Source organism: Kryptolebias marmoratus, linkage group LG8, assembly GCF_001649575.2.
Source record: "Kryptolebias marmoratus isolate JLee-2015 linkage group LG8, ASM164957v2, whole genome shotgun sequence".
NCBI classification, from domain to species: Eukaryota; Metazoa; Chordata; class Actinopteri; order Cyprinodontiformes; family Rivulidae; genus Kryptolebias; species Kryptolebias marmoratus.
In genome coordinates this window covers 20,069,152-20,083,386 of record NC_051437.1, presented here as the reverse complement: position 1 = coordinate 20,083,386, position 14,235 = coordinate 20,069,152, and the positions used below count along the sequence as shown (strand labels likewise).

At 39.6% G+C, this 14,235-nt stretch overlaps 1 protein-coding gene across 1 annotated transcript in view; it reads left to right on the top strand.

The window, feature by feature from the left end:
* The window catches only part of pex14 (peroxisomal biogenesis factor 14), a 45,588-nt gene extending 43,111 nt beyond the window's left edge, over nt 1-2,477 (top strand). Inside the window, exon 9 of the mRNA XM_017417839.3 lies at nt 166-2,477. Coding sequence (XP_017273328.1) covers nt 166-622 — 457 coding nt within the window. The 3' untranslated portion in view covers nt 623-2,477. The remainder of the gene's footprint in view (nt 1-165) is intronic.
* Nucleotides 2,478-14,235: the final 11,758 nt, after the last annotated feature.

The window sequence follows — 14,235 nt, the reverse complement described above, 5'->3', positions numbered from 1 at the left end:
TTGTGGCTGCTCGTACAATATAAATGCGTGGTTGAGAGTCTGTTTTGTAAACACCTGAATAAGGAAGTTATGCCCAATTATGGCTGATAACAGCATATGAAAGCTTGTTTTACATATTGTGATCACAGTCAGGTTTTTGATGAAATTTTGTTTGCCACCCTCCAGGAAACAATTCCCTTCCACCCCCGCTATTCCTAAGATCCCATCGTGGCAGATTCCACTGAAGCTGCCATCAGCGTCTGGATCACTGTCTGTTAACCACACCAACAGCAGCAGCGACATCTCTCCTGTCAGCAACGAGTCCGCCAACTCCTCCCCCGTCAAAGATGGACACCACAGCCCCCAGGATGCACTGGGAGGGCCGAACGGAGCCCATGCTGTCAACGGAGATGCGTGCGCCGTGGGCCTGAGCACATCGCTACCGCTGGACCAGGTCCGCATGGAGGTGCAGGGGGAGGAGGAAACGAAGGAGGAGGAGGAGGAGGAGGAGGATGTTAGCCACGAAGAGGAAGTTTTAAGCATGCAGACTGAAGATCGACGAGGTGGAGACGGACAGATTAACGAACAGGTAGACAAACTGAGGCGACCCGAGGGTGCCAGCAACGAGAGCGAGGTTGATTAGATGTCAGTAGTAAGCACAAAAACACTCTGCAGCGCACCACTTCTCCTCCATGCTTGTTTCTCTCTGCTGCTCTCTGCTCATACACTGTTTATTTTTTTAAAATACATTTCCCCTATCAGTGTCTACTTACTTTTTTTTTTTTCCTCCAAATTGATCAAACTGAGGAGTAGACATGAATGGAGGAAGATCCACAACTGACAAATATCGGAGTGTTTAGTGACACATGGCTTACCACGATTTACTTTTGATCATGCAAACAAAACTGCCTGCTAATCCAAGGCCCATAGAGGGAGGTCCCTGTGAAAGGAGAAATAACAAGTGATAGGCAAATCACACGGACATTAAAAGCCTGTGTGCAACTCTAACCACGTATGACCAACTGCTTTTAATTTTCATGATTTGATCAGATAATTCACAGCTTTGCCTTGGTGTCCTTGTAATTGTACTAAGGTTCTTATTCAGAACAAAGAGTTAGAGCTGTGTGGGATATCTCTGCTGTGTGATGCAGCTGTGGGTCAGGAATCATATGTTACCTCAGTCTGCGAGCTTCCCGTGAAGCATTTGCAGAGTTTGCCTCGCTGTTGATGGCAATAGGACAGGACAAGCTCTTCCAGGGCCGGAGCTTTTAGCCTCTTTTATGTGTCCTTTCGCATTGGTGTCAGTCTGTCAATAATTCACAAGGCCAGCAGGGTGGCATTTGGGTGAAATAAAAGCCCTGAAATTTGAGATTAGAATGTGATGACGGGCTTTGTTCCATGCCGGTGTCAGAGTGCTCATACGCTCAGAGGAGGGGAAGATAAATGTTTCCCACCCCCCTGCTTTCCTTTTTCACTGAGGGCTGAATTCTGCATCTTTGCGAGTGCATTTGTGTGTGGCAGGCGAGAAAACCCAGACAGTCTGCTGAGCTATATATGTGTCTCCAGCAGGGCAGCTGATTTGGTTTGTGAAGTATGTTAATAATCAAATGATCAACAAATAACAGATGTATTAGTTCATGCAGCTTGAAATGTCAAGGAGGCTAAAAGCGGAAATCTAATACAGAAAGCCCAGTTGCATCGTATTATTTTCTGTGACAAACCCTCCGGTCCAAATTACGTAGGGCCTCCTACAGTGAGTAATCTTTACAGAAAACGGCAACAATATTTTGTAATTAAGCTGCAGTAAGACACAAGCGCTGCCACAGATGGAAGTTGCAGAACTTGTATTACTTTTTTTTTTTTTTCTCGGTGTGGAGGTGGATGGGGAAGTTAAAAAAAAAATTGCCCCATGATTGAAAAGGAAAGTAATAAATGAATACTTGACTTATTGAATTACTCACTGTGTCTCAAGCTAACAAGAAAAGTCCATGACTGAGAAGAAGGGATATCGCCTGTTGAGCTATTTCCATCTCCATTACACGGTCTTCTCAGGAGCACAGAAAAGGTAGAGGAAACCATCACATTTCTGACTTACTGGTCCTGACCTACACTTTAGCTTTTCCGATGTTGATTGAGATTAAGTACGAGATAATAACAACTTTAAAGTCTACTGTATAAACCATTTTTAATGTATTTGAAATGATTTTTTGTGAATGAAAAATCGTATGTTTAAAAAAAAAAGTTTATAAAGGTTTATAACAACTGGAGATTCACTGTTTGTTTCTTTTCTGTTACAATATCAGAATTTCAGCCATAAATGTTATAAATCTTGTTCATCTCAAGAAGAATCTTAGTTATTTTAAACCAACTAGATACAATATACAGTGAGCACACCCTACTGTATGTTATTATCAAGGATAGTCCTGGTTATTATGGGATGTTCATGTTAATATTGTGAAACTAGTCATGAACTTGAAATAAAATTCACCTAACTTTTCCCTGAAGTAGTTTGAGAACTTTCTTTATATTCCTGTATGTTTGTGTCAGTGTGATTATGGAGGGTTGGTTTCTGTTTGAGAGTTAAAAAAAAAACACACTTGCATTTTTCTCTAAATAAAAATTTGAGGAAAGACATGTATCACTTGATCCAAACTCCAAAACATGCAAATGCAAAAAATTGTTTTTTAGGGCCCCTGTGGGGCTTTGGGTCTGCTCTCATACAGGCTTTTATTGAACCAGGAACTGCAGATGAGAATACTATTTATGTTTACTTGACGTAAAACCATGAATCAGTCAGAAAGCTTGACAGAGCAGGGACTTCCAGCATTTTTTTTTCAGCTTTCTCTCCTGAAATGACTCAGTGAAGTGCATGTAGATCAAATATGGGAACTTTTGTTTATTCTGAAGGTTGATCATAAGTGCTCATCTTTTGGTTTCTGTAGCACAAACAGCGCCTGTAAAACTAGTCTTCGCTGTGTAATTTGGAGTGCCTGTTAAGGAGAAAACTTATGAATTTAAACTCTCTGTGTACGACATTTAAAGTGATTTACTGACTAAAACAAAGTGTGGTTTTTGTTTGCAATTCATGCAACCATATTTTACACATTTTACTTTTAATTACTTTTACAACAATTTTTGCTCAGTACTTGGGCAAGCAGCTGAAAAATATGAAGTGTTGGGTTGGTACCAGGATTTCAGGGACAAAAAATAAACTGTAACTGATGATTCCTTATTACATAGTAATACTCACACCAAAACCAGAATAGAGAAATTCATAAAATATATAGCAAGAGATTATATATGGCTTAATGTGTGTGACATGAAATAGTAAGGTTGTTTCTAAAGTAGCATCAGAATTGCTTCCTGAATTGTTTTCAGGAGTATTTTACAAGTAAATTTATTATAAATAAAGTAGTTTGTCAGGCTCAGTTCAGCGTGGTTTTTCAACAGTCAGAACAGCTTCCATAAAAATATTCCATTTAGAGTATGTATCCTACATATTCCATTTGCCCTATATAGTTGCTTGTATCTTTCTTTTTGTTGTTTCTGGTCTTTATTTTTAAATGCCTTTCATATATTACAAATAGCTAACGTTCCTGACTCAGTGAAAACTTCCATACTGAAGACTTACTATTGCTAGCTCAAATTAGCAGTGCTTGTTCACTGGCTAAAGACGAAATCTGAATTTTAAGTATCTTTTGATGCATGTTTATCACAGAAGTATTAGTTAATTTATTTATTGACTTTTATTTAACCAGACAAGTCCCATTGAGATCACAGATGTCTTTTTCAGGGGAGGCCTGGGCCTGAAGGCAGCCTAACACGCATGTTTTTAGCCTTAATGTAGAGCTGCTCTACTTGCCTATCACCAGGAGTTACACAATTTCTTCTGGAGCAACAGACATGTTCAGAAAACTTGTTTCCAGAGTGCACAAGACCTACAGACTGGCTTTGGTGGAAGTTCCTTTTAGCAGGAGTCCAGCATATAGTGTTTTTTTTATTCTGGACCAAGGTACACTGGTGTGTAGTTTGCCATAGGTGGGCCAAAAAATGCTCCTTTTTTTCCTCATGCTGGGTAATGCCATGCATTGTCAAGTGTATGAATTTAATTTATCAAGGTCCAAATGATCAATAGTGTTTCACATATTGATGAGGTGTATAAACTTCTCAGAGGTTCGATACCACATCCCTTTGTAATCCATTAACCTCTCCCTGGAGTTCAGGCCAACCTTAGATTTATAGGGACCTCCAGTAATAAATCCACTTGTACATCATTTAGTGTCTTGGGGGATTTGCCGAGCATTTCTGTCTACAAAGCATCATCTAGTCTCATCTACATTTTTAAGAGTCCCTACAACATCCACCACAGTTTCCATACCCTGTCAGGAACCTTGTGTGAATTTAAATATGTTTCCTGGTGGGTTAGTCAGTGACCAGTGGCTCTCAGTGTGGTAGTGCAGTGAAGGATTGTTTGTCCAAAGCAACACCTTGCTTTTGACACCATTTGGCTCCCCAGTTGGGAGCCTTAACCTCATCAATCTTGGTGCTAAACGGAGAGCACTCAATAGGATAGTGTATCGACACGCTCTGAACTCCATTGTTCACTGGAACTGAGCACTCAGCAGGTTAGAGGGCTGAGTGTCTCCTTGGATCAATGCAAGAGTTGTTAGCCCATAGCAGCAGCAGGAGCAGTCAGAGGGCAACCGTGGCTCTGTCTGCACCTTACACATCAACTCTACCCATTTAAAACAAATCCTTGAGCCCTTGAGTGTTGATCTTGAACGTGGGTACTTGACATCATAGCAACAGAGGTCTTCCCGAAGCATCAAGCTTATCCAAACTTCAGGACAGCCAGGGGAAGTTTCCTGTAGTTTGCATAGGAAAGGTCACGGACAATGCAGGATTGGGAGAACTTCCTCTTCCCTGTGAGATAAGATGTCTGCTATACTACTTCCAGAACCTACTATAGTACTTTTACTAGAATCTGGTCAGTCATTTTTTAGGAGATTTTTTCTGTATATATCAGCGGTTTTTGGAGTTACTAACCATTAAAAGAAGAATGGCCTCAGGGGGCAGTGTGATAATGGTGAGGTTAGGACAGGGGTGGGCAGTCCTCGTTCTCGAGGGCCACCATCCTGCAGGTTTTACTTGTTTCTCTGCTCCAACACATCTGATCTGAATCAATGGGTGATTAACAGGCTTCTGGAGAACATGAAGAGGTAATTTAACCACTGAATCAGGTCCTAACCCTGGGTTAGGATATGTATTAAACAGAGGTCTTAAGTTGGCATAAAATTATTATTTCCTCAGGGAACACCTTGGTAAAATTGCCAATTATCCAGTGACTTATCAATCTAACACATAGCTCAAACTTTTAAATCAATGTGTAAAGATTCCATATGATTAGTTTTCTTTTGTGTGATAATGACATTAGAATTTTGTGTTGTTGATTAAATTGAAATTTGGTGCACAAGCTCTTTCTTCAGGATGGCCATGATTAAGAGTTTAACTGCAATATTTACCCTTTACTTCTTTTAACAATTCAGTTAACCTTTGCTGCATTGACTCCATTGTGTCATGCATATTTTCTTGCTGTGTTTCTTTGCTCCAACACAGGCTTCTAAAGAACTTGTTGAAGAACAAATGAGCTGGTTGCGTTGCCAGTGGTCTACAGAGCTGACCATCAACCTTGGTGGCACTTTGTTATAACATGGTAATTTTCTTTAAATACATTGTTGGTGAACAAACTATGCTGTAAACATTACACTTGAGAAGCATGTTATTATGGTGAGCATAATAGCATTATCATTTTGCCCAAAGTCCTGCAACCATAGCATTAGACTCTTAGAAGTTTTTTTTTATATATAATGTTTTCTATCTGAGCTTGTAATAAAGTGTTTTTGTTTTTGTGATCCATTTCTTTTGGACTGTTTTGACAATTAAAATATGGCAGCATGAATCACCTCCAAAAGCTTTCTGCAGCTGTCCAGCTAAAAGCAGCTTACGATCTCTGAGCGGCTGCCGAACACTGGCTCCTTCTTGGTGAAAAGGAGAACATTTGACAAGCCAAGGTCACCAGGGAACTTTGCCTGTATAAGGCTTCCATCGCAGGGCCCAGCGAACACTGCAAAGTCATAAAGCACTTTGTCATCACTCGCTATATAAACTCTCAACAATCAAGTGGGATCACATTGCCCCCCCTCCCTCCCACCCTGTGTGGCTTGTGTCACTTGATTTTCTCTTGGCGCTGTTTCAAATCCAAATGGAATATGTGGATGCTGGAAGGCTGTGAAGGATGTGGGAACGCTTTACTTACCTCATTGACAGGTAAAGGAAGACGCTGCTAAAGAGCGAAGAGGATAAAAATGGGAGGTTAAAAGAAAAATAAACACACAGAGGTGGGTTTTTTATGAATGGTCTAATAATGAGCCATCAGGAGCACTGTGGCCATGAGAACACAAGGAGAGACGAGAGGTGGAAAAATGGATGCCCTTGTCCTGCACTGGGGCAGAGATTGGATTATGCAAAGGAAGGCCTGTCAGCCTGCTGAGGGTCTGCGGCTGCAGGCAGAGCGGGGGCAACAGGTGCAGTACTTGCCAACGCTTGTGCAAATGACCCTAATCACCGGCCCGACTGTGGAACACCTGAAGCGTACTCGTGTTTGGGCAGGCAGGAGATGGTAAAGGGAGAGAAAATTAGGGGCAAGAGTCCAGCTTCATCTTTTACATAGCTGAGTTTCATCTTGTGTTAGATAAAGTATAAAACCTTACACAGAATTTTACCTGCCATACAACTTTAACTTGCAAATATGTTTCGTCCAAACTCTTTGTTTAAAGTAAGGATTTTTTCATTTGAGTTTCTCTTTAGTGGGGGCTGAAAAGATTGTTTATACTGTATACTTGTGTTGAGCCCCTAAAGATTTCATCATTGATTAATTTTTATGTTGTACACACCAGAAAATGTTCTTTTATGCTTATTTATTAAAGTAGCTCGTTATATGAAAATAGTCTTGTGGTCTTTATTTTTTCAGTGGATTTGCTTCACAGTCACATGAAAAACAGTTAGGCGAGTTTAAAAAGCAGTAAACTCTGTTGCAGAGACTTATGGATTAGTGGATTGGAGATTTTTAGATGCTCCCAAAACAAAACAGCAGCCTAGCAGGTTTGCATTTCTGCCTAGGATTTTTTAACAATAAATTTGTAGTTGTTTGCACAGATGTTTCCAGTTGTTCCTACTGCACATTTACAGTAGCAGGACCAGAGGAAATGCCACCGCTAGCTTGTAACGACAGTTGGTTTTTGCCGTTGCCCGTTCGATGGCTTTATTTTAAATCTTGATATTTTTTGTCAGGTAGTTTCAAATGTATCATCAGAGGTTTGACAAGCTGGATGCATTTGCAAAATGTGTCAGGAATATGATTGTAATCTATAATTTGTTTTTATGAAAGCTTGGTATCCAAGGAATGACTTTATAACAAATTTATAACAGCAAATGACATTTTTAATACTCTGTTGCGTCAGTATTTGAAGTCGAAGCTAAGCGCTAAAACTGAACAGATGAAAATGAGCAGAGTGCATGAATGTGTACAAGAAGAATGTCCATAATATGCTGTACATTTAAAACATCTGACATGAGTGTGGAATCACACTGCTACAACATTGTGAGGTTGACAAAGGAATAGTTTTGCAGCAAGCTTCATGCCCATAAAATGATGGTTTTTTATCTCTACAGTAAAAGTCTCAGACTTTCATGTTGGGTTTGAAACCAATGGAAACATACCTGTATGTAAAAAAGGAATAGGCAAAACAGACTGAGTTTGTACAGTAAAACTGACTTCTTTATTTAAAGTTGAAGTAGGGTGAAGAAATAAATAGGGAGGCTGGATAATTTTATACAAAAATGAGAGAGGGAAGTGCTTGTTCTTTGCAAAAGTGATCTGTTTGGAAATTAAATTATTTTCTAACCCAAAGATCCATAAAATACCAGGCTTGTGTTGTTTTTCAGTTATTTTATTTTATTTTTGTGTTTTATATATGTTCTTTAACATTTCTTGCTATTTTTATTAAGTACAGAAGATCTTTTGACATTTCAGTAGATGAAAAGGTGCTAAACAGATAAAGTTTGGTTCAGAAAACCAAATATATTACTTGTAGCACAGAAAAGGTGTTTTTCCCATGTGTGTGTGTGTGTGTGTTAGCTTTTTTTGTTGTTTTTTTGCTTTTTCTATGATGTCTTTAAATCTAATAGCGTGAATAAGTTTGGTTTGTTTTGGTAGTTTATATCATTTTGTTTATGTGTGCCTTTTAAATTCAAAACACCAGACGGGACACATAGCTTTCTAAATGTGGCGTGGAATAGCTGCTTTTGTAGGTTTCAGCTGTCAAAAGGGACAAACGTCCAACCACCAGACATGTGAGTTTTTATGTGTAAAGAAAGATGACCTATGAAAGGGGGGGNATGGGGGGCTGTACATTCGTTTGACCTTGTCTTTCCAAATTGGCACAGATTGTCACAGTGAAATACAATCACTGTTTTCATGTCCACAGAGAGAGGAGGAGTTGAGCAAGTGAAAAAAATAATCCCAAAATCCCTCAGTGGATGCCCAATGTCTTGTTTTGGAGGGTCTGCGGTACTCCGAATTCTTCTGGTAACAGAAACCCAGAGTGAATGATAGACTTTTACTATTATTAGGCTGAGCAGAATCGTCCCAACCTTTGCTTCTTCCATGCTACAAATATCACATTGCTGATGTATTCCCTATTAAATTACTGAGTTTTAACTCAGCGGTGGCTCGCAGTGTCTGTTATCAACAACCATAATGTGGAAGATTAGCGCACACATGATGCCCACCTGTTGCCCAGCTCTGTTTTATGAAGGTCACAGCTGTGATACTGAAACCGGTCTTTTTAAAGGCTGTCGTCGTGTTGATCTGAGGCTGGCAACGTTCAAAAGTCATTCAACAGGAATAAATCGGACTGTAATAGTTTTAAATTTATCACAGTTTTCCTTTAATGTGGACTGGTCACAGAAAATCTCAAACATTTGAACTTTAACTTCAGTAGTATCCTTTTTGATTTTTAAAAAAAGAACTTTGTGAGGTCACATTGGGCAGATTTCCCACGTAGCAATTAGATTTCCTGAGTGCAAAGATGTCTGCTCAGCTGAGAAACAAAAGTTTACATAAAATTTGATGTGAAAATGGAGGTGGAATCATGAACAAATCATTGACAGATCAGCTGAATAGAAATGTATTAGGCTTCCATCTTATAATAAAACAATTTGACAGTGTTGGGTAAATACATCGAATATGAATTAGATTCACCAGGATTTGACTTCCTGCTTGAGTTCTTTCACAGACCAAAGAGTGCTGGAAACTGTCTGACTTTACAGCAGCGTTTTGTCTCCGCTTTCGTTTGTTGATGTCTGTTCTTGTTCTCTTTCCAGACGAGTGCAGTTTATCTCAAACAAACCTTTTAATAGATCAAAACACAAAGATATGACCTCATTTCCTGTTTGGCCACACAGCTGCCAATTCAGATTGCTCGTTGTTAACAAACGCCTTCCAAAATTAAAATCCAACCATTAGGCGTTATGAGGCATGGTTTGGATGAAAACAAAGAAAATATGTGACTTGCAAAATGTTTTTATAAAATTCTCTGTGGAGGAAATGACTTGATCCAAAGCCATTATGCTTTTTATGAAACTATGGGTTCTGCTTCAAAATATAATGTAGCTATACAGTCAGTGAATAAAAAATGATGGACTAAAATTACATTTGAGCAGCCTTGATTGTCAAATAGGTCTTATTTGCTTAAAGTTTTTTAGCCAAAGAATAGTTTCTTCAGGAAAAAACAGTGTTTAGGTATAGACAAAAGAACATGATGACGAATGGTTTCAAACACCTTCTTTAAATCTAAAATCTGTTCACACATACTCAAGTATCAAGTAAACATTTTGCTTTTCTCAAAAGACAATTTGTTGCCTGAGCAGTGATGACTAAAGCCAAACTGCAGAGGATGCAGAGAGGTGCACCTTTTTTATTTAGTTGACTTGTTAGTAACTTTGCAACCCACTTCTCAGCAAGCACAGACATTCGCTATATTGTTGTTTTTTTTCCTACTAGAAGAAAAAGAGTGACTGTAAGTAATAATTCATGGGACCTAACCCAGTCATCGTTCTTGGTTTAAAAACGGAATTGTCTCAGTTTCTGATTGACTCTAATGGCACAAGAAGAAACCGGAAAAGAAAATGTTTCAGAAAGACTATGGGCAATATTAGCGCCCACACACCTTTTCAGATGAATCCCATTCAACTTCTGTTTGTCAGTTCATCTATTTTCCATCCCCACTTGAACCTGTGCAGGGACCCGTTGCAAGTCCCTCACAGGACCTCATAAACAACCATTTATACACATATTCACACCTAGGGCCAATTTAGAGTTTCCATTTAATCTAACGTGCATGTTTTTGGATCCTGGAGAAACTCTTTGCATGCACAGGGAGAATACGTAAACTCCACCCAGACAGGTCCCAGCCTGGAGTAAAACCCTGGGACTTCTTTCTGCAAGGCAGCAGTTCTAACCATCATGCAGCCCAACTTCTCTAAGTCCCAGCAATAATACAAAACAAGAAAAGATTTGCAAAGCAACTGCAGCGTAAAAAGATGAAAAATCGTCTTTCCTAAACAAATTTCATGGTTAGTGTGTGACATATGATGCTAAAGATCGACAATAATTTGTGTGGTAAATCTATTGCATTTTCTTTAAATGTAAGCTGTTTCTTCTCATATGAGTCAGATATTATTACATCACTGACTTGTTCCCCTTTAGAACAAATATTTTCTGTTTTGCTTCCACATTTGTAACCAAAACTTCATCTTTTTTCAGTTTGGCTGCTCCTTCTCACAAGTGAGAAATTAATGACACTTCCTGCTGTACGCAGTCACAGACGTTCTTTTGCCGTTTCTTCGTGTGACCGCGGCTCTCCGCAGAATAAAAGAAATTTTAATGCCTCAGATTGATGCAGGTGCGTTGTGTGCGCTTGGTAAATTCAGACGTTCTTGTATGTGCAAACAGACAAGCCACTTTAAGCTGCTTCATCATCATTTTCCTCCCTGGAAATTACAGTTGAAAGGCTTTCACATTATTAACATAAAAATGAGTCACACGGCGCCAGTGCCAGCGTCAAACGGTTTTACAGCTCTGTTGAACGCTGTCTGTTCTGTGTTCCAGCCGTCATCGCGCGGCAGAAACACCATGTTGGACCATTTCAGCTTATTGTCAGCCAATATGCCAGGCTTTTTTCCTCTGAAAGAAAATGATCCCGTTCCCCTCGGACTCATGTCAAATTAAGCAAATTTACAGCTTAGCACTTAAGAACTTCTGGGTTTGCCAAGAAAGCGGCAGCAGCAGGCCTCAGTCTGCAGTTAGCGGTGCTGCGCTGTGGCAACTGAAGTGGAATGAGAATTATACTGAGAGAGAAAGATGGCCCATTTGACTTTTTGCTCTAAGTGCTCTCATTTTGGACCAAACTTAAGATGTGATTAAATGCTCCCACTCAAACGTATAGACCTTTGGTCCATTGCTGAAGCGAGTCACTTGAGGGGTAATTGTGACGTGGCTCCGAGCCAGCCTGGATCAACCGTTCTTCGCGCTTCTTCCCGGGTGCTGTCTGCTACTGGTTGTTTGTTCTGCTGGCAGAGTTGTGTTTAACTCTCGAGATGACTAATCTCAAGCAACGAGACAACTCGAGGCAAAGTAAAACAAATAGAACACAATGTTTGGTATTTCTCAGTAAACATTTATGGAACTGGGTTGAGAAGAGGCTCGTTTTTCACAAGCTGTTTAAATGGCCCCGGTGTTAATCTTTCCATTTGGTTCTGGTTGTGTTTGTCTGCGTGTTTACCAACAGCATCTCAAAGCCTCCCTCTCTTTTTGTGAAAATGTGTTCACCTCGAAGCACATTACAGTAACAGTTTCTAATTTTTAGCACAATGTTCATCTGTCGACTCTCCGAGACGTAATAAGCCTGTTCCGCAGCAAACATTTTCACTTAAAATAGCAAAGACTTCAAAGGTGTATTAATGAGGGCTGCATTCCTCTTCTGCTTGGTGCACGCTGGGTATTCGGTAAAAATGTTGACTAGCAGAACTTTTTTCTAAATGGCGTGTGGCCCTCATTAATGCTCTGTTTTCTCTACAAGTCAAAATGAAACAGGGCCATTGCAGCAGCTTTTCACTTGGACTTATCTGACTACATTTCCAACAGAAGAGGAGTTAATTATTTGATGTCAAGTCTAATATGAAGGGTTTCTACTCAGCCATGGTGAATAATACACTTTAAATTTCAGAAAATCTTCTATAAAGGTCATAATTGTTTAACTGTTTAGGAAAGGCCTTGGTTAGCCAACATATCCCTCATACATTTGTTGCACATTATTTTTATTACTTCTTTTAAAGAGACAGTTCAGACTTTTTCAAATGCTTCCTAAACATTTCATAGCAGTTTATACGAATGCGATTAAGTGCTGTCAGTTCTACGTTAACGCTGTTATTCTAGCAGAAATGTCCTAATACTTTTCCCCGGGCTGCGCTGGAAGTGCTACAGCTAGCCGCTGCTGCCACTAGTCCAGTAAGCACTGTGGCCAGTCAAACAAACATTTACACCAGGTGTCATATTGTTCATAAGCTTTCCACAGAAACCCACTTTAAAAGATCTGAACTACTGCTTTAAAGGGGAAATTTAATTAAATGTAAAAATAATGAGTTTTCATGTTTTCATGTTTTTCTTCTTAGTTGAACACTTCCATAAAACACTCCAGTGGCCCAACATTAATAACTCGTTTTTAGAGTTTTTGTGTCAAAATCCCAAAGTGGGCTGATTGTGTGAGCGGTGTTACTTCCTTGGCTGGTGATGTAGAAGGAGCCACGACCAGCTGTGGCAGACCGCTGTAAGGCCCTGAGGTTAGTGTCACAGTATTTATTAGTTAAAATGGAAGCAGAAGAAAAAGAAGAAGAAGCAAGTTTTGTTCACAAAAGTACCGGTTTGAAAACATTTTTTGTTTTTTTTGTGGTGTGGAGTGATGCTGTTGGGAACTGGAGTCCCTCATTTCACAAGAGGAACCCCCGAGCCTTACAGTGATGTCACACAGTCTTCAAGGAGTTTCCCATCCGGACAGTAAGAGGCAGCGAGCGGCAGTGGCCAGACAGCGAGAGGCGGCCAGTGTTGGTGGTTCTTCTATTGAAGGTTTGATTTTCAGGTGGTCCTCTTCAAAACGTTACCTGCGCAGTCAGTCACCAGACTTTGGGTTGTAATTTTCACCACCAGCTAAACAAACCACATCATCAGACTTTTTTGTCCTTCGGGAAGCTGAAGAATGACACACCAGTTGTAGCTTCGGGTTGGTTTACACAATCAATTGCAACGCACTGAATCATTCTGAAAAAAAGCCAAAGAGAGCATTCATTTCTATTTTTTTATCTTTTTGGTGTTTTAAATGATCTTTTAGGACGCCAGAGTTTCCGGTGGACGGCTTTATTAGCAATTCTTCCACAAGCAAAAATTCAGGAAATTCTGATTTTGTTCTTACTCTTGAACACAATTTCAAAATTTTTGTAAATTTTTAAAAATGTGAGTCTGAAACCAAACATCTTTTATGACTTTGTGTTGATTTATGTCAACTTCAGAACACTTCTCATCTCCTCTTTAAGCACAGCACTGAGCCCTTGTCCTCCAGCGAACCCTGACATCCGTGTGGACATGTAAAACAAAAAGGAATGAAGCTTCTCAAAAAAAACAACAGTAAAAACTTCCTGAGTCATTGCTGCTGTAATCAGATCAGCAGTTTTCAGATGGTTTGTTCACCTCTGTGTGATTACTGGCCAGGTTTTCAGCCAGTTTTTCTGGTTTTTGAAGTAAAAAAAAACGCCGGTCCTTGTTTTTAATAACTGAATGTTCCGGCAAAAACTGTGAGAAAGAATGTTTTGTTGACTGCATGTCCTTGCTGAAAATGTTTTTGAAGGGTTAAGATCTTCAGATATGCCACCCTCAGAAGAATGTGACTTGTGCTTATGGAAAAAAAAAAAAAAAAAAAAACTTTTGAAAAATGTTACAAGACCAGAAAAAAAAGGTGTTGCACTGAAGGGACATTTTCTGATTCAAATCTGCTGAATACGGTAAGAAGCAGATCTGTGTATGTTTTGTAGGATAGGATGTCTAAGATGATATATTCATGACTAAATGAAATCATGGAAGAAGAT